Source organism: Varanus komodoensis, unplaced genomic scaffold (assembly GCF_004798865.1).
Source record: "Varanus komodoensis strain SLA01 unplaced genomic scaffold, ASM479886v1 scaffold125, whole genome shotgun sequence".
In the NCBI taxonomy this organism is placed as follows: Eukaryota; Metazoa; Chordata; class Lepidosauria; order Squamata; family Varanidae; genus Varanus; species Varanus komodoensis.
This window is the reverse complement of record NW_025335360.1, coordinates 47511-73829: the sequence shown is the minus strand read 5'-3', so window position 1 is coordinate 73829 and position 26319 is coordinate 47511. Positions and strand designations below refer to the sequence as shown.

General features: G+C 46.9%; 1 protein-coding gene across 1 annotated transcript; it reads left to right on the top strand.

Moving 5' to 3' along the window:
* The first annotated feature begins 360 nt into the window (after nt 1-360).
* LOC123019444 (cytochrome P450 2J2-like) lies at nt 361-24210 on the top strand. Its single transcript, XM_044422333.1, has 9 exons — nt 361-528; nt 4143-4305; nt 5945-6094; nt 6264-6424; nt 9784-9960; nt 11889-12030; nt 18303-18487; nt 19836-19977; nt 24020-24210. The coding sequence occupies exons 1-9, from the start codon at nt 361-363 to the stop codon at nt 24208-24210; spliced, it is 1479 nt and encodes a 492-aa protein (XP_044278268.1).
* The last annotated feature ends 2109 nt before the right edge of the window (nt 24211-26319 follow it).

The window sequence follows — 26319 nt, the reverse complement described above, 5'->3', positions numbered from 1 at the left end:
GGGAGTTTGGCCTTCCCATGGTCTTCCAGAAGTACAACAGCCTCGGCTTCACCGTTTTTGCTACCAACTTGGCTATCTAGGCTTTTGGAGTAAACATCCTTCCAACACTTGAAAGATCACGATTAAACATGTTGCAAACAACAGAATGTATGCCTGGCCAGATTCCAGCATTACTTAGATCTAAAGTCAGAAAACCAGTTGCGTAATTGTTTTGCATTACTGGAGTATGTGAGCAAATGCTAATTAAAAAAAACGTAGAACCAAGTCCCAATTTGTCTGAAGATGTTGTTGTAGAAAGACGGATTCCACTGAACGAGACATACTACAAAGAATCAAAGAGGCGCAAGAAAGAGGAGAACGATGGTGATCCGTGTGCTTTTGATTGGCCTACTGGGGATTCTCTGGATTGTGCACCTCCTGAAACAATTTGGGGTACGCAGGCAGCGCCCGCCTGGGCCTTCTGTGCTGACTGTCCTTGGAGCCATTTTGTTGAATGGGTTTCAGTTTCGTGAAGATACTTTCATTAAGGTATTCCTTCTATATCATAAAATAGTATCTCATTGATGCAGTCTTATTCATGTTTATTAGGCCCCACTGAGTTCTATGGGACCTACTTTAAGGTAAGTACACAGAGGATTGGTGCTTTAGCAGTGTGATGGCTTGTTAGTGAGTGTTGCACTAGTAAAATATAACTACGCTGACATAAATTTGATATGCAAAAATACTACAGTGAAGATTAATAATAAAATGTAAATATTATTAATAACAAAGGTAGATTTGTATCCTGCATTTTTCTCCATAGGTTCTTGAAGTAGTAAACAACCTATTAAAATACAAGAAATGCAAGAATACATGTGAAACAGAGGAGACTTTAGTGTTAATATTTCACAGAATGATTTAAAATACTTTTTGCCATCTAATAATTAAAGAATAACTGATAATTTAAAGATATTATGCTATGTGTTCTTTAATGACTTAAATCATAGAATCATAGACTAATAGCTTTGGAAGGGGCCTATAAGGCCATCAAGCCCTACCCCCTGCTCAATGCAGGACTCCAAGTTCAAGCATCCACGACAGATGGGCTGTCCAGTTTAATGACTGAGATGGGCTCCTTTACACAATTCTCCCCTGCAAAGGTTTTTGTTTCTCTGCCCTTCTATACATTCCATTGTACAACTACTATCTTGTCCTGTAGTATAACAGAATTGTGCATATACATGAGGGTTTCATCCTGCCATTCACAGATAATACCACACTTGTCTTGAGCTGAAAAAAGATATGGAAATAGTTGCAGAGGATGGAAGAAGTCCTGGAAGGGAGGATGCCAGGCAGAGTAAAGCCCCTGCAAAGTCCTGTAATGGAGGGATCATGCGCCCCATGGACGTGCTGCATGCGGGAAGGCTCAGAAGCAGCTTTGGGGGTGGCTCTCATTTTGCAGTATAAAAAACCTTCTAAAGAAATTCAAGGTGATGCGTATCTCCAAAACAACCCAATGGAGAAGACGTGTGCTCAGGTGCCACAGGATGCCGACTGATTATAAGGAGGGAGGAAAACCAAGTGGGAGGGTCCATTTGCATCAAATCACAGAGAAACGCTTGCTTGGAGCTAACCGTATTTACTGTCTCCTGCAAAATGGAGGTAGCAAAGAACGGCATCCTATGCAGGGCAGGGAATGTGGAGTCCAGCATTTCCTCCATGTGTCCATTGTGTCCCAGAACTTTGAGATGGCTGATTTCCTCCATCTGCATACTCTTCCTTTTCCTTCTGAGAACAAGAGGTTGAGGCCTCCACCAGGGTTTTCCAGAAGATGTTGGTGTCTTGGTCTTCCACACGCTACCCCCTGGAGTACCTCCCAGTGCCAGCTCCAAAGTGGTCTGCATCTGCAACCCAGTCTTAGAGTGTTTTCCCAAGGCCCCAGTGGGAAGGACCTGTATTATGGCCATTCAGACAGTGTCAGGAGGCGCTAGGGTTGTGCCTTAACTAGCTAATAGAAACCAAATTCTTTTTATTAATGGAATGATAGCAGCACAGACATAGTAAAATAACAGGGTTAGTGATCTGTGCTATAGAGGATATTGTGTCATTAGAAGCAGATTGAGAAATCTTTAGTAGTCAATACTAATTCTACTAATTTGGTGATCAGTAAGGTATCTTGCTGCAGATATTATGACAACCCCCTCTAGCATTTCACAGATTAAGTGGGAACCCTTCTAGGGTTGGCAGAGCCCAGAGGTTCATCATGTTGTCCGGAGGGCAACAGTAGGGGCAAAATAAATTTGGATGTGCCATAAGGGGTTTCGGCTTCCCCATACGGTTAAGAGATAGTCAATAGACAGGTCCAAGCTATGTGAGAGACTGCTTGGTTCTCAAGTTCCTTTGGAGACGCCCTTCTTTGAAGCTTGCTACCTTGAGTGTTGTGTTGGGTGGAGACCCACCTTCAGTTTTGCCTGGGTTGTGAGAATTTGTTGGCTGGATTTGTTCCCTCTCTTCTGTCCTTCTGCTAATATGCAAAGGCAGTTTTAGACCATACACAAGTCTGTTGGGTTGGGTGTTACACACTCACTCACTGTACCTACATTAAGATTACATTTTAATAGGATATTTATTGCTCCAGTCAGTTCTGATGGTACCTGCAAGCTGCTTTGGGTGCCGTTTTGGTAGAAAGGTTTGTGTAAACCAAATTAATACATGCCAAATTATTATGCAGATGTTCCAGAGGGTTTTGTTTTAGCTGCTGCTGTGTTAAGAATTAGGGTTGGAGAGGATTAGGAAAGGGAGCTTCAGGGCAACTGCTTCTTGTGCTCTTTTTAACAAGCTAAGAGCCATGAGAACTTAATGTACCTTCAAGAAACTATTATTACTTGGGAAAGTACACCATGTTACCTGTTGGACTGAGATATTCTTCCAATAGAATCCATATGATAAACAATGTTCAAAAGTACATCTGATTTTATCTGAATTTATATAGCTTTGAGGGGATATTTTATAGTTTACAAAGTATAAAGAGAGCAGAATGAAGAAAATTTTCTGAATAAACAAGTCACCTTCTGATAGGAGCCCCTAGATTATTAATTCAGAAAGGGTAGAGCTGTACCCAGGCCTCAAAATTTAATTTACAGAGCCTAGAATTCTAAATTTAAGTTTTGAAGCCTAAAGGTGCTCCCAGGTGGCCCTAAAAAGGAATTTAGGAAGCATAAGAAGTGCCTTATATGAAATCAGAGCACAGAGGCAACCCTAACCAGAGATAGCCATCTTTCTTATAACTCCAGGGGTTTTTCTAGCCTTACCTGGAGATGCCACAGTCAGAAGTTGCCACCTTCTCCGGGCAAAGGCTCTGCCCTATCCCCGGGTCACAGCCTATTTCTCATTTAGTCGAGAGCATAATCCAAGCCCTAAAAATTAATGTGCCAAACCGAGAGCCACCCCTGAGTTATAAGAAAGAAACATTCCTTCCGACCTACTGAACATCTGGAAGGGCTTGAATGGGTTGCTGGGCTTGTGGGCTGTCCTTGCAACACTCTCACATGGGCTGGATTCTGGAATGAAGCGGAAGGTACTCAGAGAGAGTTCAGGGAAGAGAACTGCCTGCTAGTACAAGACTCGCCTGCCTTCCAGGAGCATTCCCTGAAATGCTGCTGGAGACGCTCGGACGGATCACCCCCAGAGCAAACCGGAACCTCTCAGCCTGGCAACCAACAGCCTCCTGGGGCTTCTAAGCAGGCCGGTGGGGTAGCCGGCTGCTCCTGGGGGGCTGCCCTTGCAGGGGTGTCCCCAAGGAGGCGATGTGAAAGGTGGCCTGCCCCTTTGGGAACCCCACTGGTAAAAGCGCCCCTCTGTCCTCCCTGTGTGCCTCGCTGGCCAGTTTCATCTCACTGCCAGTGGCGCTTAGGGCCTACTGGCCACTGGGCAAGCAGAACTGCCTCGGTTCAGTCTCGCCACCCCCAGTAGCCGGTTCCTTATGGGTCAGCCTATCAGCAGTGGGTCCTGACCCACCCCAGCTCCCAGCCATTCCCACCACATTGCTGCCTTGCGCTGCTCTCTGATTCAAGGGAGGGACGAGTGGCCCCCTCCCCCCGCAAAGCCTGGCTTCGAGGAAGAACGATGCCCCCTTTATGGTCTCTCTTTGGTCAAATTGGCAGCTAGGAAGGCCATATGGAAACATTTACTCCCTGTGGCTGGGAACGTATTTCGTCGTGGTCCTGTCGGGGTTCCAAGCCGTGAAGGAAGGACTGATAGACCACGCTGAGGAACTGTCTGAGCGACCGCTGACTCCCCTCCTCAAAGTCATAGGAAAAGAAAAGGGTAAGTTGAGACAAGGAAGAGCCCGTGCTGGTCATTTAACCGGAGAAATATCCGAGAAAATATCTCTCTGTGAAAGTTGCAGGTGAACTCTGGAAAAAGCCACTGCACCTGACTGGACAGCTATTTCATAGAAACACAGAAACAGAGCGAGTCAGAAGGGTCCTCCTGGGCCATCTAGTCTGACCCCTGGCTCCAATTGCTCTGCTCATGACATGCCTGCCATGTGCATGTCTAGTGCCTCTTTGAACACCCTCACCGGTGGGGCATCAACCACCTCGCATGGAAGCCCATCCAACACCCTCAGGTTCCTAACTGTCAGGAAGTACCTCCTGGCATCCAGTTTGAACCTGGGTTCCCTGAGCTTTGCTCCGTTGGAGCGCGTCCTGCCCTCCTCTGCAGGGGAGGACAGGCCTCTGCTCACCTCCATGTGACACCCCCTCACATGCCTATAAGTTGCCAACAGATCCCCTCATACGGCTTTCCCTACAATCAGGCCACCATCTTTGTAACCGTACGCTGCACTGATTCCAACCTTGCTATATCCCTCCTGTAATGAGAGGGCCAGAAATGAACACAATTCTCCAGTTGTGGGTGCACCAGAGTCCTATAGAGTGGTAGCAGTACCTCTCTTGATCTAGAAGCCACGCTTCTGGCTATGCATCCAAGCGGGGTGTTTGTCCTCTTGGCCACTGCGTCACACTGCTGACTGATGTTCAGCCTGCAGTCGACCAGCACCCCGAGGTCCCTTTCTCAAGTGCTGCTCTCCAGCCACTTGTCCCCTAACCTGGTCTTGTGACACAGATTCCTTAGCAATCAGGACTGCCATGTGCTCTCCTACAAAGAGCAACCCCAGACCCAGCAGACAGCAAAGGTATTGTGCTAAAGTCTTTCAAAGGTACATCTTACTGCTCCGAAGGGCACATGGGGGGTGGTCATGTCTGAGAAGCTGGAAGAAAGAAGGCCTTTGGGTGGACTCTCACAAAGGAGGGTAAGAACAGCTGCGCTGGGTAGATACAATGGGCAGAGCTTTATGGCCCAAGGGCAGCTAAGCACTACTGCACCACACACTGCTCAAGCAGTAAATGTGGAAGGAGGAAGGACAGGGGCAGGCTGGCCAGTCTGTTCCATGCCATCAAGGCATCTCCAGTTTATGAACGCCCTCCAGAATCTCCTGTCCTTCACAGCCCCGCTCAGCTCCTGTAAATTCAAGGCTGTGGCTTCCCATAAGGAATGGATCCATCTTGTAGCTGGTCTTCCTCTTCTTTTTCTGCCTTCCACTTTCCCAAGCACGATTTGCTGTTTTTCTCCAGCCTCAAGGTGCTTACTCAGAATAAGATGCTGTGGGAACGAGCCGTGATTGTTTTAGTGCTCAGAGATGGATTTTGGAAGCAGCCATTGAAGTTGTGATACCCAAGTTGTTCTGTTGCAGATACATGCTGTGGGAGGCGGGGGCAGAATCATTAACTTAATAAGGTACTAGAGGAAAACCAGCTGTCCATCAGCACCGCAGTTCTTAAGTTCTGAAAAGCTGGGTAGCTCTTTGAAGCAATGACATAGTCTGTGGTTCTAATATGATGGCAACCTTTAAAAAAATAAATGTTGTGTGTAACCTTTCCCCATTGTTTCTTGGTGGCCTCAGGTATTGTATTTTCAAATGGTCACACCTGGAAGCAGCAGAGACGGTTTGGCGTGGTGACGATGCGCAAGCTGGGACTGGGCAGGAAAGGCATGGAGCGCCAAATCGAAGAGGAGGCCCGGCAGCTGGTGAACGATTTTGCAAGTACTGAAGGTACGCAATGCAAGGAAATCATGCTAGCATGTGTCGAACCTGCACAAATATTCATTTGCAGTATATGCAAATTGCTGGAGATCTCAACAGTCTACATGGGCCAGTGTGAAATCCCACACAGAGTATTAATGGGAGAGCCTGGATTGAGAGCAGTGTCTCTTCATTGCAGGTCAGCCATTTGACCCTTCATCATTTCTCACCAGTTCAGTCTCCAATGTAATTTGTGCTGTGACGTTTGGATACCGTTTTTCTCCTGAAGACAAATTCTTCAAGGAACTGATGAAATCTGTTGAGGTTGGCTTAAGACTTGGATTCACCATCTTTCATTTTGTGAGTAGCCCTTTTCTTTCCTATAGGATCAGAAAGGTCTTTGGAGGAACTACCAGTGCAATCCTTATGTAACCCTCCTACCAGGAATGTATACATACAATTACCATCTAGCTTCCGTTTCAGCTTTACGAAAACCATTAGCATACAGCTCAGGGTTGCGCTTAGTCAGCAGAGACCAGAGATTCACCCTTAGACTTATCAGGGCCCAAGCCTATGGTTTCTCAACATCATCTGGGATCCCAGTGTTCATTGGAGAACAGCCTTCACAACTGGGCCCGAGAGTGGTGGGGAAGGGTTGTGCTGTGGGACTGTGATGGGAAGGGGCTGGAGCTGCAGTCCTACAGTGATTCCAGCCAGGCCCCAGCCTCCTTTCCCCCCACTGCTAAACCTCGCAAGAAACCTTGCATCTTTGTTGCCACTCCTTGTGGCTTGCACTGGAGACTCATAAGTCTTTGAATTCAGAAGTTTACAACAGCTGCTGCAGAGGGTATAAGACTGCCTCCCTACTGAATCACAACCTAGTTTTCACAATTATTCTGAAGGTAAAAGGAGTGGGCATTTACACCACTCTGAACTCTATGGGAGAAAGGTGGGATAAAATGTAACTGTAATTTTAGGTAATTGACCTAAAATCGAATCCTTGAATTTCAACAACTTTTTTTCTCCTTCCTTCCTTCCTTCCTTCCTTCCTTCCTTCCTTCCTTCCTTCCTTCTCAATTCTACTTTGCTCTAAATTATTGAAAGGCTCTCAAGAAAGAACAGGCACAAATTAGTAAGATAATGCATCAAAATAAATATAATCACCCCAAACACCCAGCAAAAACATACATACAACAGAACATATCATTGTTGTCTTTTGCTGTCAAGTCATCTCCAACTTAATGCTGAGCCTACATATGAGTTGTCCTCTCCATGACAGCCCTGCTCAGCTCTTCCAAGTTCTAGGCTGTGGCTTCCCTGATGAAGTCAATCCATCTCTTATTTGGTCTTCCTTTTCTTCTTCTGGCTTTGACTTTCCCTGGCAAGTTGGTCTTCTCCAGGGAGTCCAGCCTTCTCATGATGTTTCCAAAGTATGACAGCATCCATTTTGTCATAGACTAGTTAACCCAAATTCAGAGCAGGGCTGAGCAGAATTTACCAACCAAAAAAACCTGCTGAAGCAAGTCCTCTTAATATCCTGTGTAATACAGGAAGAGAAGCCTGGCTGAATTAGAGGGATGGGTGTTACCTGTCCTGCCGCTGCCAACACCACCTCCAGACTTGGGACAAATGGTTGCATTTCCCCAACCAACCTCCCCTCCCCATTTCCCATCAAAAACACTTAAAAGGGCCCCAGAGTTTTGACAGCCAGCTGCCAATTGTCCTTTTCCATAGGGAAGATGGGGGATGCTGTTTTTCCTGAGCATCCTGTCAAGCTGAAAAGCTTTCAAAATAATAGAAAAGAGGAGGATCTTGCCAGGATGTGTGTGTGAAACATGCCATCCTTTTGTTGTTGCTGCTATCGAACAAACTGCCTTCATGCTGTTTTTGCCTTTTGACAGCTGTCAAGAGAAACCAAAGAGTGAAATATCCAACCCAGAGTCTCTTTAGGGCAATGTCCAGGACTGGTACCTGTTACAGTTATGAAGCTGCAGCTAAACTAAAAACATGAATCTGTTTGTGAATTTTTTAGCCAAATCACTGTACAGGTACTGACAGCTGTCAAAAGGATGCTCATAAAAGATAAAAGATTGTACCAACTATCAAGCTTTTGGAATGTCAGAAAAAGTACAAAAAGCTGTGGTGAGCCAAAACCAGCTCATGATAGTGGTGGTGGTAGTGAGGAAGTTACTCACTACCCAGGAGTTAGTCCTGCCCTGGGGTACTCATGGGAGGGCTGAGGGATCAAGGGAGAGCCTGGACAACCCATGGTGGGGCTGAATGTCTGTCATGCTCACCATGGGTTGTTTGGCCAACAACCATCCCACCAGGCTCACTGTGGATGCTTGGCACTTAATAAGGAGCCATGCAGGGGATTTACCACAATGGGCTTTCAATACAAGGCCATCGAACTGATGTTTTCAGGAAGGAAGTCTGAGGGACTAAGGCAAATAGAAGTGACAAAACATCAAGTTGCCAACTTTGTTCACTCACTGGGTCCAGATATCCATTCTAGAGTTCTTGAAGAGCTCAAGTATGAAATTTCTGAACTTCTCACAAAAATAAGCAGCACATCCCTAAGAACAGCCTCTGTAGCAGAAGACTGCAGAATGGCCACTGAAAATGCCTATTTTTAAGCAGCAACCCAGGGGTATCTGGGGAATTACAGGCCATTCAGCCTAAAGCTTGTCCTGGGTAAATTGGTTGAAAGCTTTATTAAAGATATAATAAGTGAGCATACAGAAGGAAAAGCCCTGAAGAAAAAGAATCAGCGTGGCTTCCACAAAGGGAAGCCTGTCTCACTAACCTCTTCGAGTTCCTTAGGAGTGCCAAATAAGCATGTCGACAGGAATGATCCAGTAAACACTGTTTACTTGGATTTTCAAAAGGCTTTTGACAAAGTCCCTCACCAAAGACTGCTGAACAAACTTAGCAGCCATGGAATAAAAAAAGGGGCAGGGGGTTCTCTTAGAGATCAGTCATGGGATAAAGAACAGCGAGCAGAGTGTGGGAACAAGGGGCAACATCTCACAATGGAGGGGTGGGAAGGGTGGGGTCCCACAGGGCTCTGTCTTAGGAGGAATGCTTTTCAAACTGTTCATAAATGATCTGGAATTAGGAGTGAGCAGTGAAGTAGCCAAAATGTTGACAAATTATTTGGAGTGGTTGGCATGCCAGCGGCTTTCTCGCTTTTCAATTAATGGAGGAAAATAGGAAAGCACCTTGCCTTGGGCTTGGCCACTCTTGGGAAGGTAAGCATTGCCCTGTGGCTGCTTTGCTCTTCCTCCACGCCCAAAAAAGACACCCTCTTATTTCAAAAAGGGGTGTAGCATCATGCCCTGTCGTGGGCTGAAGCCTGGCAAGTTGGTGACATTGTCGCTGTCCTTATCTTCATCCATATATCATAGAAACATTGAAGCATAGAAACAGGGTGAGTCAGAAGGGGCCTCCTGGGCCATCTAGTCTGACCCTGTCTCCAGTTGGCTCTGCTCATGACATGCCTACCATGTGCATGTCTAGGCTTTTAAGATAATTTCCTGGAGGCCAGTGGGATTCAGAAGAAGCTGCCAAAACCAGCTTTTCTCCCAAGGAGAATCAACTGAATCTGCCAGCTCTTGAGACTAATCCCAAGGCTGATATAAAAGGGGTAATCCAGCTGTCACTGTGCTGCCCTGTGTGGCCCCCGGTGTCAGCAGGATGTTGCTTTTTCTTTCTCACAGGTGTATGAAATAATCCCGCAGATCATGGACCACCTTCCAGGGCCCCACAATAAGGTCTTTGCTGCCATAGACATGCTATTTTCACTTGCACAGAAGGAGATAAAGAGGCACAAGGAGCAACACTCTTTTCACGAGCCACAGGATTTCACGGATTTCTATTTACTTCAGATGGAAAGAGTAAGTATCCTTTTTTGTATGCAAACCCCATTTGTCCAAGGAATCTTTACATTCCCTGCAATGGATAATGGCATCTGCTGGGCCACTGGGATTTTTTTCTGGAATTCCATGAATATTTCCATCCAGACCCTGTTCATTCACATGAAGCTTTCTCTAACCCACACACACATGGTCTGCAAATGGGTTAATGTGGCCTGCTCCAGCCGCCATGCTGGACTCACCATCAGGGTTCATCAAGAAATGGTGAAAGCATCTTCAGCATCAGCAACATGAGACATGGAACCTTCGTTTGAGACACCCACATGGATTAAAGTGGAGCTCAGTGTATTTGCAAGGAATGACATATCACCTTAGGTAGCCTTTTCTGACCAAGCAGAACCTTGTTCCCCTGTTGCCCACGGTACTGACTGGCAGTGCAATGTTGGAAGCAGCAGTGACAAAACTGAAGCTGTCACTCTTTGGGTGCACTGGAGAAGGCAATCGTGCCAGGGGTGGTCAAAGGCAGGAGAGGAAGACTGACTGCGAGATGGATCCATTCCACAGAGGAAGCCACTGCCTGGAGTTCACAAGAGCCGTGGATGACATTTTTCAGTGCTTTGATTCATAGGGTTGCCATAAATCAGAGATACTTTGATGACACCTGTCAAAATGTTGGAGTAATTGTGGACAATAAAGGATCTTGGAGTAATTGTGGGCATTAGGCTAAACATGAGCCAACAATGCGATGCAGTCATCAAAAGGGCAAATGCTATTTTGGGATGCATTAACAGATGTATTACTTCCAAGTCATGAGAAGTAGTAGTTCTATACTTCTCACCAGTCAGACTCCACCTGGAATGCTGTGTCCAGTTCTGGGCACCAAGATTTAAGAAAGATGCAGGTAAATTGGAAAGGGTCCAGCGGAGGGCAACAAAAATGATCCAGGGTTTGGAAACACTGGCCTGTGAGGAGAGACTGAGAGAACTGGGCATGTTCAGCCTTGAGAAGGGAAGACTGAGGGGGGACATGATATCCCTCTGTAAGTACCTGAAAGGCTGTCACAAAGAGGAAGGTCAAGATCTCTTCTTGCTGATGCCAGAGTGTAAGACACGGAATAAACAATTCAAGTTGTGACAACCCAGATTCAGGCTAGATATCAGAAAAGCTTCCTCACGGTCAGAGCAATACTACAGTGGAACCAGGTGCTTAGAGAGGTGGTGGGCTCTCCCACACTGGAGACATTCAAGGAGAAACTGGACAGGCATCTGAGCGGGATGGTGTAACATGGTATCCGGCAACAGCAGGGGGTTGGACTCGATGGCCTTCATGGCCCCTTCCAACTGTACTATTCTATGATTCTAAGAACAACAAAAAGCAACATTATGGGCTTTAGTGCTGTGTTTGAAACACCAGATGTACAGGTGTTAGGTGGGGGGCTGGGAGAGGAGCTGGCAGAGACAGAGAAAGATGGCATGACTCTTGACCCCATAGCCAAGGAGAAGATTGATGTACAGGCAAAAGGAGTGTGCTCTTCTAAGCAGGCCCTTCTGAAGGGATCAGGCCCAGACATACTCAGAAGGAGGGTTTCTGGAAGTAGTAGCATGCTCAGAGATTCATTCTGTGGTGGTTGAGTTTATTGAGCATAATTCGGTGAAAAAAGAGCTTTTTGCAAAAGGATCATCTGTTACCTTGAAAGTGCGCATGGAGGACAACCCCAGCTCATGACGGTAGGGTCCTCTGAACATCTCCAAGAGAAGCTGAAGGCACAGCTGAATGGGCAACCCAATTCATGTGGAGCAGGGGCAGCTCTTTTAAGCCCGCAAAGATTTCTTTGATGCTCAGCTAGGATGTATAATTTGCTGCTAGGATGAGAGGAGAGGCAAAGGGGGCATGGAAGGCCAGCTTGTGGCTCCTTGTCAATGAAAGACCACCATCTCCATTTTCAACAGAGCAGCAAAGACCCCAGCTCTACCTATGACGAAGAGAATCTGGCCCAGTGTATTACCGACTTCTTTGTTGCTGGGACAGAGACAACAATGACTTCCCTGAAATGGGCGTTGCTCCTCCTGACAAAGCATCCCGATATCCAAGGTGAGCAAGAGCAGACCAATGTTTCATTTATTTATTAGATTTATCTACTGCCACATTAGCCAGAATGGGTCTTGGGGTGAGTTACAAAATTGCAACAGAGCAAAGATGAGTTGCATCTCAGAGTGATTTCATTTGGTTCATACTATGAAATGATGCATTAAAATAAGGACTTTTTAAAAGATCATATGCAGCAACTCTTTGTCCATCCAAGAAGTTTCCAGTAAGAAATGGAACTTCCTTGCAAGTCAGTGAATTTCTGATTGGGGTTTTAGAAGGCATGTGAGAGCCAGCGTGGAGTAGTGGACTGGCGACCTGGCCGACCCACGTTCTAGTCCCCACTCATCCGTAAAGCTCCCTGAGAGACGTGGGGCCAGGCACTCTAAGCCTCTCATCCTAGCCTACCTCTCAGGGTTGTCATTGTGAGGGTGAAATGAAGCTATGTAGGCCACCTTGGATTCCATATAAGAAGAAAAAGTGGCATATAAATGCAAAGTAATGATAGATGATCATGGTCATGATGGTGGTGGGGAGGTTGAATGAAGCTGAAAATTATGGAAAATTCTTTTTCACAAACATTTTTATATCTAGTTTCTGGAACATTAGAATTGAAGCGATGCAGAGAAAACAAAGTGAACACCCTTGTCCCCCTAAGCCCTATTTAGCTGTTGGGGAATTCCAGGTGTAGAAGGGATATTAGGATGGATGCCCTGTCCTTGGCCCCTACCTGCCCCCCTTGCCCCTATGCTGATGGGCAATGTCTGAAAATATCATTTCCAGCTCAGCTTTGCACACTGTATGTGACTGGATGGGGACCCACGTTATGTAACTTCAGCCAGTGAGGCATGGTTAGATCCTTCCTTCCGTCCTTCCGTCCTTCCTTCCTTCCCCTTTTTACTTTCCCCATTAACAGGGGATCTGAGAAATTTCAGGCTGGTTTGCTTAACCATCTGTTCCAAGAAAATTTACTGAAAGCAGTATTAAAGATAAGATAAGGATGAAAGGTAAAAATAAGCCCTGCTGGAAGAAGATTCAGCCTGGCTTCCTCAAAGTTAAGTCCTGTCTCACCAAGCTTTTAGAGGTTTTTGAGAATATTAATAACCACGGGGACAGGGGTGATGTTTACTCGGATTTCCAAAGGCTTTGGTCAAATTATCTTACCAAATAAACCTGCACAGACAGAGAACAAGAGAAGAGGTCCTCCCAGGTGTCAATAGCTGACTAAAGCACAGACAGCGGCAGGTAGGGCTAAATGAGGAAGTCTCCTGACAGAGGTGTCCTGGAGCCAGCGTTTCCCACCTTGTTCCTAAATGAGATGGAATTAGACGTGAACAGTGACGTGGGCAAATCTTCTGATGACACCAGTTCATGCTGGGTGGTTGAAACCAAAAGGGATTGTGAGGTGCTCTCACATGGGAATCTCTCCAAACTGGGCATCCAAATGGCCAATGCAGTTCAGTATCAACAAGTGTAGCTTATTTCATGCTGGGGCAAAAAAATTCCAGCTTCAAGGACAAGCTGATGGCATCTGAACTAGCAATGATGGCCTAAGACCTTCTGTGTACCAGGCATTCATTGTTCTTTTGCGATTCCTCATTCACAGAAGTTTGCAGAACCTTTTCACAGTGGTGCGTCCTGCAGAGGCTTGTTAGAGGGAGGAAAGCCTGGTGTTCCATTTGAAATCTTAACAGACTGGACCAAAACCTCACATATGGCTGCAAACCTGGCACAATATACCACGGCACCACCTTGTGGTTAGTTAACTGGCTATCGAGACACCCTCTGTAAGGGACACGCTTTGGAAATGGAAGCAAAGGATGCCTCCTGCAGCAGATTGAGCTCCTCCTGTGGAGATGTCCCAAGGAAAGGATCTTGGGGTTGTGAAAATGTCATTCCGCGTTTGCAGTTAAGGGGCAAGGGGAGACAAGGCCCATGTGAGATATGTTTGCCCTCCCGCCCCTTGAGATCGGCGGCAGAGGCACTTCTCCGAGAACCCTGTGAAAGATACTAGGAGGATGAGTCCCCGGAGGAGGGCCTTCTCTGTGGTGGCGCCCCACTTATGAAATGCGCTCCCCAGAGAGGTCCACCTGGCACCGTCGTTATTTGTTTTTCGGCACCAGGCCAAGACCTTTTTATTTAATATTTAATATTTTAATAATTGTTAATATTATTTATTGGTTTTAATTTTTTATAGCCAGGGTGAATCCAGATGTTATATGTACTATTTATACGATTGTTTATTTATTATGTTGGAAGCCGTCCCGAGGCTTATGCGAATGGGATGGCATACAAAAACTCCAAATAAATAAACAAACAAACAGACAAACAAACCGACATAATTAGAGAGGACCTGAAAATAAAACTACGGCTGCCATGCTGCCCTTACACAAATCTATTGTGCGACCACACTTGGAATGTCGTGTTTGGTGCTGGCCACCACTCCTGAGAAGGAGCATTATTTGAGTTGGAAGCAGTGCAGAGGAAGGCAACAGACCAAGGGGCTATGAAGAAAAAGCACGGTTGCGACATTGGGAACTGTTTGGCTTAGAAAAAGGGTGAGACACGACCGAGGTGAGCAAAATAATGTACTGGGCAAGTGGAGAGCACAGCATTGCCTCTGGCTCTTATAACAGAGTGAAGGAGAACGATTGACAGGTGATTCAGGAAAGACTGCTAATGTTCTTATAGCGAGCATAAAAGCACTTGGAAGCATTTCAGAAAGCTCCTATTGCTGGCTCTGCCCTGTGGAATTCCTTGGGCAGAAGACCAAAACAGGCACATACTTTGGATGATGTAATGCATAGAGCAAGATGCACAAAGCGTTTTGGTCAGGGCTGGAAAGCCTGACTCGCTGGCCTGCTGCTCGCCCCAGTCCGTCTTTCTCATGCCCGTTCTGCCCTTATAGTCCAGCTTTCCTCAGACGAGTTGCTGTAAGTGTCTCTTTCATATGATGTTGTTTCCCCTGGTATACAACTCAGTATGCATGTAACATAAGTTCCATGAGGCTGTTTGTTTACTTAGTGATCTATTAATGAACAATGCAAACACAATTTCACAAAATGAATCTCCCCTTATTCACAATTACATGACAGGCAACATGAGCAATTATAGCAGCAACACAATGCCACAAGCAGTCCACCCCAAGTCCCTGGCAACAGCACCAACCCCGAGAAGTTGCTTCTTGAATTGCAAAATTCAAGTGTCCTTTTGAATCCAAACTCAAACAAATGCAAAATGACCTCTTTGGATGTTATGAGTACCCACAGCACAGAAGAGTCAGCTCTTCAAAACTTTGGAATAAAATGCTAATTCAATTGCATATACTTCAATTCGCTATGTGGTTTCATCCCTCCAACACAAACATGTAGGGATCAATAGGGATGGCGTTCAATGTGGATAAGTGCAAGGTCTTGCCAAGGGTCAGACTATATGGCCCAGAAGGCCCCTACTGTCTTACTCTGTTTCTGTGTTTCTATGAATTATACCTAGATCAGGTTGGAAAGGGCCTTCTTGGAATGCGCTCCCTAGAGAGGTCTGCCTGGCACCGTCATTATATGTTTTTCGGTGCCAGGTCAAGACCTTTTTATCCGATCAATATTTCAATATATTTCAAAAATACTGTGTGTAGATTCATTTATATTTTATATGATGTTCAGCCAGCGTGGAATAGTTAACTTATTTATTTTGAAATAATGCTGTAAGCCATCCAGAGACGAAAGTAATGGACGGCATACAAATTTGATAAATTTAATAAATAGCCCCTTTCCCTTTCCAGCTCTTTCTGATTCAAATTTCTTACAGCCCCACTTTTCCTTAGTGCCACCCCTTTGGGCCGAACCAATATTAATTACATTTGCAAAACTGGAGGTCCTGTCCTCGGACCTGGAGGAATGGCTGCAGCACTGGGGCAGTCCTTCCACTGTTTCCCATCCTCCCCTTACTCTCTAACTTGCAAATGCAGTGCTGCTTCCTGCTCCTCTCCTCTATGCTTTGAAATAATAACTTGGAAGTCTTTTCAGGCCTTCCTGATTGCCTCTGCTGTCCTCTTGACTCAGGAAGCTACTAGGTGAAAATGCATGTCCACTCAGAAGTAAATCCCATTATCCTCAATGACCTTACTCATAAGAAAGTCACATTGACTTAAATGGTGCTTATTTGTGGGTGAATCAGCACATGAGAGGGCTGAGCTTGCTATTATCATCATTACTATTGTTGTTATTATTTCTACACTGCCCTCAGCAAAGCTCTGAAGCTTTCAGTGGAAGGGGAATGGAGCTGCTGGTTCTTCACCAGGTGGGAAGCTAGGAGTGAGCACCTTTCTTTACTCCGTGACTGTTTGAGGGAGAAGGTGCTGATTCCACCCCACCCTGCTTTTAAGCTCCTGCTCCTTTTCCTGCTTGCATGGACGCCATTTCCTCACTCACATCACTCCTCCACCTTTGGTGACTTTAGTGCCCAAAGCAAGAATGGCGCTGCCTTCATTTGCATGTATCCCAGCTGTGATAAATACAGTTTGCTGTTCGTGTGTATCCTCCTGGATGGTGCTGATTTGATTCCGTTTAGCTCCAGAACCAACTGAATCCAGGAGACCCTGGTGGTCAATCAAGTGAAGTCCAAACAGACGTCCATTGGGCTTCTCTACTTGAGGGCTGTAAGCAAGTGCTTTAACAAGGTTGCCTCTTCCTTTTTGGGGCTGGGGGAGAGGGGGATTCTCTCTGTTTTTATGATCCTACACATTCCACTGCACAAAACAAGGTGCTGCTGTGGTGTAGAAGAGAAGTGCAAAACTAGACTAGGGCTTTGCTGCATGTAACGATGCTGTCTAGGAAAATACCAGACTTGGCATCACTCAAAGCAAACCTACTAAATTGGCTGGAAAACTTGGCGGAAGATCTAAAGGGTGACGACACCATGGGAACGCCCTGCAAAATTGCCTGAATCAGAGATCCAGATACACAATACATGCTTGGGGTAAAGAAGCTATTTAGACTCAAGCGTATCCAGTGGAAATGCCCTTGAGCAGAATGTTACATGAGCAGAATTTAGAAATGTTTTCATGGTCTCAATATCAGTGGGGAAAACAGATTTTTCTAAAACTTTACCAAAGGTCTGCCATCTGAACCTACTGTCTCAATTAACATGTCCCTGTCAGGTAGACCCGATGGAAGCAAACTCTGCAAATCACAGTTAATTAATAGAAGTCAGTGCTGATTAATATGAGATACTAAATGAGGTCTAAATAAAGAAGTAGCAGCTTGGGCAAGCCGCAGAATGGCTAGCTAAAGAAACAAACGCAAAGGGCACAAAGTATAGGGGTCAATTGTGGGGACGTTTTGAGACATCAGTGGAAATTAATTTTGACAAATATCTTTTTCCATTTATGTAGTTTTTCTTTGGCTTTGATTTCTTTTTTACTTCTGTCTTTTACTTATTTGTACTTATTTCTGTGCAATCTAATACCCAAAACTCTCTCTCATTCCTAAAGCACCTAACCTAAGATGCCAAAGTCAGCATGCAAGAGTACTTTTTCCCGTTCACCAACCATAAACACCACGTAGAAAACCACAGCCTCAGCTGAAATACCAAAACACGGCCTGAGGATAAAGCAGTGATAAAGAGTGATAAACTGTAGGGTTGGGAAGAACCCTCTGGGAATCTGTCCCTCCAAGCATTTGCGGGCTTCCGCTTGGGCTTGGCCTAGTCTTCCAAAGTGGGCTGAGCATGGAGGCAGCCCACCCAGTTCTGCAATGGGCAACCTGATTCCGCAGCAGCAGCCCAAAATGCAGCTGCAACTGGTACAGAAGAGGGACGTTGCTTGTCTGGTGGTCATGGAGGGCTGCTTTCGCAGCAGGCCCCTCTTGAGTAGACCTTTCTTTGGCACCCATTGCAGCCAATCCTGGAACAAGAGCTCTGTTTGCACATGTGGGGTTCGATTCCTGGCAAGCACCCCATAAATAATGGGTGCACTACCCAAAAACTTGGACTTTGGGCCACTGTGAACACTCTGGGTCTCACACAAACATGGAACTCACTGGGGTGGCTTTGGGTCAGTCTGCATTTCTCCATCTACCTTACCTCATAGGATACTTGGAAAGAACCCAAGATGCTGCCTTGTGATCCTTGGAGAAAAGTTGGGGTTTAAACGCAGTCAACTGATCATTGTTTGGGTTTCATTACAAGACATATGAAATCATTTCATGGAGACTAAACCTCAGGTGTTCTGAAATAAGTTGTAATACTCAAAAGAAAACTTCAGTGTCTGTTGGTTTCCTCAGATAAAGTCCACAAGGAGATTGAAGAGACTTTTGGTTCTCATGCAATCAGTTATCAGGATAAAAGGAAGCTGCCGTACACCAATGCCGTGATCCATGAAATCCAGCGGTCAAGATATACCTTTCTGTATGGGCTTCCGAGACAATGCACAAAGGATATGACCATACAAGGTTTTTTCATTCCCAAGGTACCAAATATAGTAATGACTGAAATCCTGTATCTCAAGAAAAAGGAGAGGCACCTCAGAGATGCCTATGCTAGATTTTCCTCAACAAAATACCCATCATCTTTATGGGTTAATGATGCAATCCGCTGGTGGTAAGGCAGTGGTTGGGTTCACCTGTCATGACAAGAAACCCAGAGTGACTTCCAGGGTGCATGGTTGCTTCGCCTGATGGCAGACATAAAGAGGTTTCCACTCTAGCATGGTTTCCATACTCCTTGTTGGCTGTTGGCACATACCCCATCAGCCACTGTGCCTGAAATTCAGCCCCATACTGGATGGCTGGAGCAGCTCCTGCAGCTGCCGCTCTTGCTAAGGGACCATGTGGTAGCTGCACACCAGGGTCATGGAAATCACCGTGGTGGGTTCAAACAGCTGGAGAAACCATGGTGATACATGGCGACTATAGAACAGACTGTTGTTTCTTATTGTAGGTTCTGAAAACTGAATGAATGATGCTGAGACAGTGTGACAGGGTTTGGATGGCCTGGCAGGCCATCCTGTGCAAGTAACCACCATGGCTTGTTTTCTCGTGTGAACCTGCCCGATGTCTAGCTGGCCAAAGGATTTTTCAGATTCTTAGCGATGAGGCTGGAAAATTGCTCTGGCCTCATAGCTGAGGATCTGCTCTAGGATCCTCTCCTTCCCTTGCCACCAATGTAGAAAGAACTTCGTCAGCTGCATCTCTGAGGTTTTAAGAACAACCTCAGGGAAGGGCTTGTGGGGCATTCGGGGAGAAGAGGAGATCAGCACTGCCAAGGTAGAGATAGCCTAGTGGTACCTCAGCCTCCTTTCCTCCTGTTCTGAGGATCTGCACTTAGATGGAGGAGTTTGGGTGCAACCTTCCCCTTCATGTGCCTTGCACCCTAGAGTAATTTCTGGAGAGTGCTCAGATGGGGGAATAAATGTGCAGCTGGGGCTTTGCATGGAGACTTTTCTCTGAGCTGGGCTGTGTGGGAGAGGAAGCAAGTCTGTCTACCTGCTTGCCCTTATTTGCAAAAGCATAACAGGAAATGCCATGCCAAAGGCATTTGAGTGAAGTGCGCCATAACGAGCAGACAGTCTTCCAAATGGAGGGTTTCTTTCCGAGGAAGATGCTTTAATCTTAGAGTAAAGAAACAGTTCACCTTCAAGTTGTGGCTCAGTTCACCTGCAGTTCTGGGTGCTGATAAATTCAGGTTGTTCAGGTTGTTGATCAACCTGGTGCCAATCAACCTGGTCCCAGTCAACAATGCTACTCCCACACACGCACACCTGCAAGATGGAACATTCTGGGTGCAATCCAAATGCATTTTTCCCTTCTTTCTGGCAGAGCACCATGATTATTCCTGATCTGCGCTCCGTCCTTCAGGATCCTGAGCACTGGGAGACACCTCATGAGTTCAGCCCGAATCATTTTTTGGACAAGGATGGAAACTTTGTAGCCAGAGAAGAATTTCTGGCATTTGGTGCAGGTAAATACAGGAACAGGAACCGACTTGAGATTTCTAAAAAATATTTACAGGGTTATGTCCAAGAGATGCTATCTGTCTCAATTTCAAGTGAGTCTAAAAGTGTTCTTCTTCTTTTCATCATTTGCAATTTAGACTGGCTGGAACCAGTCTAAATTTGAGCATCTTTCTACCTGAGGCATTCATTGTATGACTGCAATTCGTTACTCACAAATCTTTTTGGGTCCTTTAGAAGTGTGGTGAATTCTAGTTTAGTTTTTTGCTTTTTCTAAGTGCAAATCTGGTTTTTCTGAGTTTATTTTGTTTTTAGAAGAGGGAAAGTGTGGTGTTCTTACTAAAAACACTATTCTTTGGTGTATTTCCACTATTCTGCTGCATCACAGTTCCATAGAAACATAGAAAGAGAGTGAGTCAGAAGGGGTCTCCCGGGCCATCTAGTCTGACCCCCAGCTCCAGCCGGCTCCACTCACAACATGCCCACCATGTGCATGTCTAGTCTATCCTTGAACACCCTCACCAGTGGGGCCTCAACGACCTCCTGTGAGGTTAGGTAGCCAAAAACCGGGAACAGAACAGCTCTTTCTGTAATGCTTGGATCCCAGTTCTGCAATGAAACAAAAAGCAGATGCAGCAATGAACAGCCTTGTGTAGAAACACTCTGAAAAAAGCTGCCCACTTCCTCTCAAAATCTGTACACTGAAGGAGAGCAGGGTCTGTGTCAAGTTCAGAATAAGTAGTGAAGGACCCATGTTTGCAGATGACACAAAGCTATTTAGGGTTGCTAAGATAAAGGGGGATTGTGTTTACGAGGGAGCACAGATGGGAACATTGAAACAGAGCGAGTCAGAACAGGCCTCCTGGGTCATCTAGTCTGACCCCTGGCTCCAGCTGGCTCTACTCATGACATGCCCACCATGAGCACGTCCAGCCTGTCTCTGAACACCCGCACCGATGGGGCCTCAACCACCTCCCGTGGAAGCCCATTCCACACCCTCGGGGTCCTGACTGTCAGGAAGTGCTTCCTGGCATCCACCTTGAATCTTGGTTCCCTGAGCTTTGCTCCATTGCAATGTGTCCTGCCCTCCTCTGCAGGGGAAAAAATGCCATGACCCACCTCTGCGTGGCACCCCCTCACGTACCTGTATATCACTAACAGGACCCCTCTCAAGGCTGAAAAGACCAAGCTCCTTGCCTCATACGGCCTCCCCTGCAAACCGGCCACCAACCTTGTGGCCGTACGCCCCACTGGCTCTAACATTGCTATATCCCTCCTGTAATGAGGAGACCAGAATTGAACACAATACTCCAGTTGCAGGTGCACCAGAGTCATGTACAGTGGTAGTACCTCTCTCGATCTAGAAGCCACACTTCTGGCTATGCAACCAAGGGTGGCGTTCGCCCTCTTGACCACCGCATCACACTCCTGACTCATGTTTAGCCTGCAGTCAACCAGCACCCCGAGGTCCCTTTCACAAATGCTGCTCTCGAGCACTAAATGCTGCTAGTATTTGTGTAAAATGCACTACTCGCACTTGGGACACATGCTAATGAATGCAGTGCAGTTTCTACTGTGTTGAACATGTGATTGTGTGTCACACTCAATTGGGACCAGTAGAAGGAGGAGGAAGGTTGATGTGCCCAGGAAAATGACCCTTTAAGGTTCTTTTTGTTTATGTATTTATTATATCTATATCCCACCCATTTTCCTTCTAAGGAACTTGAGGCAGCTTCTATTCTTGATATTCAATGTGGCATTCATTGTGGATAAGTGCAAGGTCTTGCACTTGGGGCATAGGAATAGGTGTCATAAGTATAGGTTAGGTGACAAGTGGCTGGAGAGCAGCGCTTGTGAAAGGGACCTCGGGGTGCTGGTTGACTGCAGGCTAAACATGAGTCAGGAGTGTGATGCGGTGGTCAAGAGGGCGAACGCCACCCTTGGTTGCATAGCCAGAAGTGTGGCTTCTAGATCGAGAGAGGTGTTACTGCCACTCTACACGACTCCGATGCGCCTGCAACTGGAGTATTGTGTTCAATTCTGGTCTCCTCATTACAGGAGGGATATAGCAATGTTAGAGCCAGTGGGGCGTACGGCCACAAGGTTGGTGGCCGGTTTGCAGGGGAGGCCGTATGAGGCAAGGAGCTTGGTCTTTTCAGCCTTGAGAGGGGTCCTGTTAGTGATATACAGGTACGTGAGGGGGTGCCACGCAGAGGTGGGTCATGGCATTTTTTCCCCTGCAGAGGAGGGCAGGACACATTGCAATGGAGCAAAGCTCAGGGAACCAAGATTCAAGGTGGATGCCAGGAAGCACTTCCTGACAGTCAGGACCCCGAGGGTGTGGAATGGGCTTCCACGGGGGGTCGTTGAGGCCCCATCGGTACGGGTGTTCAAGGATAGGCTGGACATTCACATGGTGGGCATGTCGTGAGCAGAACCGGCTGGTGCCGGAGGTCAGACTAGATAGCCCGGGAGACCCCTTCTGACTTGCTCTGTTTCTATGTTTCTATAATTCACCTCCTCTGAATCTAGTCCTTGCAACAAGAACCCTTTGCGGTGGGTTGAAATGACTGGCCCAAAGTCACCCAGTGAACTCCATGGTTAAGTGGGGACGGGAACCCAGATCTTCTGAGTCCCAATCCTGCACTCTTAGGTCAATTAGCTATGCACAGGTGTGGAGGACTGGAGGTTTTGCTTAAAAAAAGGAAAAACACATTCATTGAAACCTCTTCCTACCTGCTCACAAAAATCATAGGCAATGAAAAGAGGGGGAAGCAGCGTGTTTCTTGCTGCAGTCCTGCCAGCCCCCATGGGGTGAAGTCAGCAGGATCCTATCCAGCCCCCTGAAGGCAGTTCCTGGAAGTGAGCCCACCCCTCTCCTGGGCTGACTTTCCCATGACTAAGGCCACTGAAGTCAATGTGATTAACTTCGAGTACGGCCAGCAAAGGCAATCAGATCTACTTCTGAGCAGGCATGCATTTGCAGCTAATTCTGTCTTGTGCAAGCAGACAGAGGAGGCAGTTGGGAAGGCTTGGCGCAACGTTGCACCATCTAGCATTTTTTCAAAGGGAAGCAACTCTCCAACTCTCCCTGGGTGAAGATCCTCGAGTGACCCCGGGCCAGTCACAGACTCTCAGCTCCGCCTGCCTCACAGGGTTGTTGTTGCTGTGAGGATGAAATGGAGACGAGTGTAAACAGAAAAAGACAGGCTACAGATCTCCTCTTGTTCCCCTAAAATGCAGCTGCTCTAATTTGTGGTTGTGACAAAGCTCCGTGGAATCCATCCCTCTTGCTTTTGCGGACTTGCTTGCATACTTGGTCCTATCTGAGCCAAGAAGAAGTCTGCAAATGCTTGTGGACTGAAGGCATCCCAGCCAGAAAACTTCTTCTGTGTGGCATGCAGCAGGCTTCAGTGGATCCCCTTCCCCCAGTGGATCCCGCACATGCCCTACTCTAATGGCCGTCATGAACATATAAACCCCTAGCATGTAAAACACTGAGAGCCCACACGGTGCAGTGGTTCAGGCCTTGCACTTGGTCCCAGAGGATCTGAGTTCTAGGCCCTGCTTGGCTACTACGTGACTCTGGGCCAGGCACTGATTCTCAGCCGAAGTCGAGAATAGAGTTGCTTTGCTGCGAGGAAGCAAGATAAAACGGAGAGGAGCCCAAGCCAGCTCGGTTTCCCTGCGAAAGGAAGAAAGGTAAGGTATACATAGAATCTGATGCATTAAAATGATAATGCTATTGGTGTTCAGCTGTGAGATGCTGCCATTACATAGGATGGCAAAATCGATGGGACGGCAGGTTCTTCCAGTAGATGAACCTGGCTTGACAACGCCTGGGCCATTCCTTCCTGAGCGGTGCCCCCAAGAGGGTTAGAGGAAGGCTGGGAGGCTGCAATTATAGCAGCCGGAGTAGGCATTTCAGGAAGCAGAAAGTTCCATGCCCTGCTAACCCATTTTCCTTTCTTAGATCCACCCTGTTTCTGGGAGGTATACCTGCTCTAGAAATTCTGGCTCACCTCGGACTTCGCTTCCCTTCCTCCACAGGGACCCGGGCATGCCTGGGGGAGCAGCTGGCGCAGATGGAGATCTTCCTCTTCCTGACCAGCCTCCTGCAAGTGTTCCGCTTCCAGCGGCCAGAAGGTGTGAAGGAGCTCAGCCAAGACTCCATTGCAGGGCTGACAGCACAGCCCCAGCCCTACAAAATCTGCGCTGTTCCCCGCTGCACTTCATCATAAGACATACGTAACGATGCATTGTTCGTCTTCTCCAGGGGGCCTGGCTTTCTCACAATATGTCCAAAGTAGAATAGTTTCATCATTTTTGCTGCCAGGGAAAGTTCCGGCTTGATTTCATCTAAGACCCACTTGGTCATTGTTCTGTCAGGCCAGGTATTTACAAAGCTCTCCCCCAGGCTTTGAACACATCGGTTTCCTTCTTGCTAGCATTCTCCACTGTCCAGCTTTCATACCATACTGTACATAGTGATTGGAAATGCAATCATGTGGATGCTCTTGGCCTTGTCTCCAGCGTCCTTACACTTGATGCTCTCTCCTACTTCCTTCATTGCTTCATTCTCTCTCTCTCTCTCTCTCTCTCTCTCTCTCTCTCTCTCTCTCTCTCTCTCTCTTTTCTGCATTAACTGGTTTTATCATTGTTGTCAGGTCACCTCCAACTCATGGTGATCCTGTGAATGGAAGCCCTCCAAAATGTCCTCTCCTTGGCAGTCTTGCTCACCCCTTGTTAATTCAAGACTGTGAGTCAAGCCATCTCATAGTTGGTGGTTGTCACCTCCTCCTCCTCCTCCTCCTAGCATGATCGACTTCTCCAGTTTTATATTAAAAACTGCACCAGCATTTTATTTCTGCAAACTCAACCCCCATTTATCTTAAGTTTATCTGATGCTCTGTCTTGGGTAGGGCATCTTGTTCTGTTCAGACTACTTATCTCTAGAACACCTTGAAACGGAGCTGGAATCTGGCTGCGAAAACTAGTCATTAAATAATGCAGATCTGTGATACAAGCAGTTCCTACCACCCAAAAAAGATCTCTCTCTCTCTCTCTCTCTCTCACGCGCACACACACACACACGCACAAAGGAGAAGGCTTAATTTCCCCATCCCATCCCAGATTGCCATGGACCCAGTCCAAATCAGGACCGTGTGCAACCATTCATAACGACAGTGGGGTGGCACAGTGGCCAGAGTGTTGGTTTCTAGTCCCCACTCAACCATGAAGCTCACTGGGTGACTTTGGACCAGAGACTCTCACCCTAGCCCACCTCACAGGACTGTTGTGAAGATAAAATGGAGAGAAGAACTTTGTAAGCTTCTTTGCAAGAGGAAAAAAGCAGAGATATAAATGCGATTCAATAATAACAGTCCTTTAATTAATGCTTTAAATTAATTTAGTATAATCCTGGGTGAGGGGGCCAACCTGGCATGTATCAGGGAGACCTGGTTGGGTGAAGTGGGGGGGGTGGGGCTTACCCAGCTTTGCCCACTTGGGTATCTGGCTCAGCACCAACCTCGTCTGGAGGCGAGAGGAAGAGGTTTGGCCCTAATTTATAGAGATACAATCTCCCTCACGAGGCTTCCTGTCCACTCAAGGACAAGTCTCGAGTGAGTGTTCACACCTGGTGTTGGGTTACCGAGGCAGATTAGGGATTCTGCTGGTATACCGTGCACCCTTCTGCCGAGGAGGCTCCCTGCCTGGCAGAGGCCAACCTGGACCTGGTGTTGGAGCCCCCGCAGATGTTGACGGGGGGACTTCAATTCCCATGCCGAGGCTGCTCTGTCTGCAGCAGCTCAGGAACTCGTGGCCCCCACGACAGCCATGGGTCTGCCTCAACAGGCCAGTGGCCCAACACATCTCAGAGGGCACAGTCTTGACCTGGTCTTTTCAATTGGGCAGGAAGACAGTGGTCTGAATGTGAGGAATCTGACCTTACCTCCTTTGTCATGGTCAGATCACTTCCTCGTGAGGTTTAAACCTGGGGCCAGTTTCTCCCTCTGAAAGGGTGCAGGCCCAATTAAACATGGATCCTGATGGATTCCTGCGGGTCCTGAGGGAGTTTCCAGTTGATATGACTGGTTCTCCTGCCAATGCCCTGGTCGATCTGTGGAATATGGAAGTGACCCAGGCGGTGGACATGATCGCCCCTAAGTGTCCTCTCCTGCCAGGTAGAGCCCATGCAGCACCTTGGTATACTCCTGAGCTGCAGGCAGTGAAGCGAGCTGGGAAATGGCTAGAGTGCAGGTGGAGAAAAATGGATCTCACTGGACGTATCTTGGAGCTCATTAGCAAGCCTTTGCTGTGGTGGTAAAGGTGGTGACGAAGGAATTCTT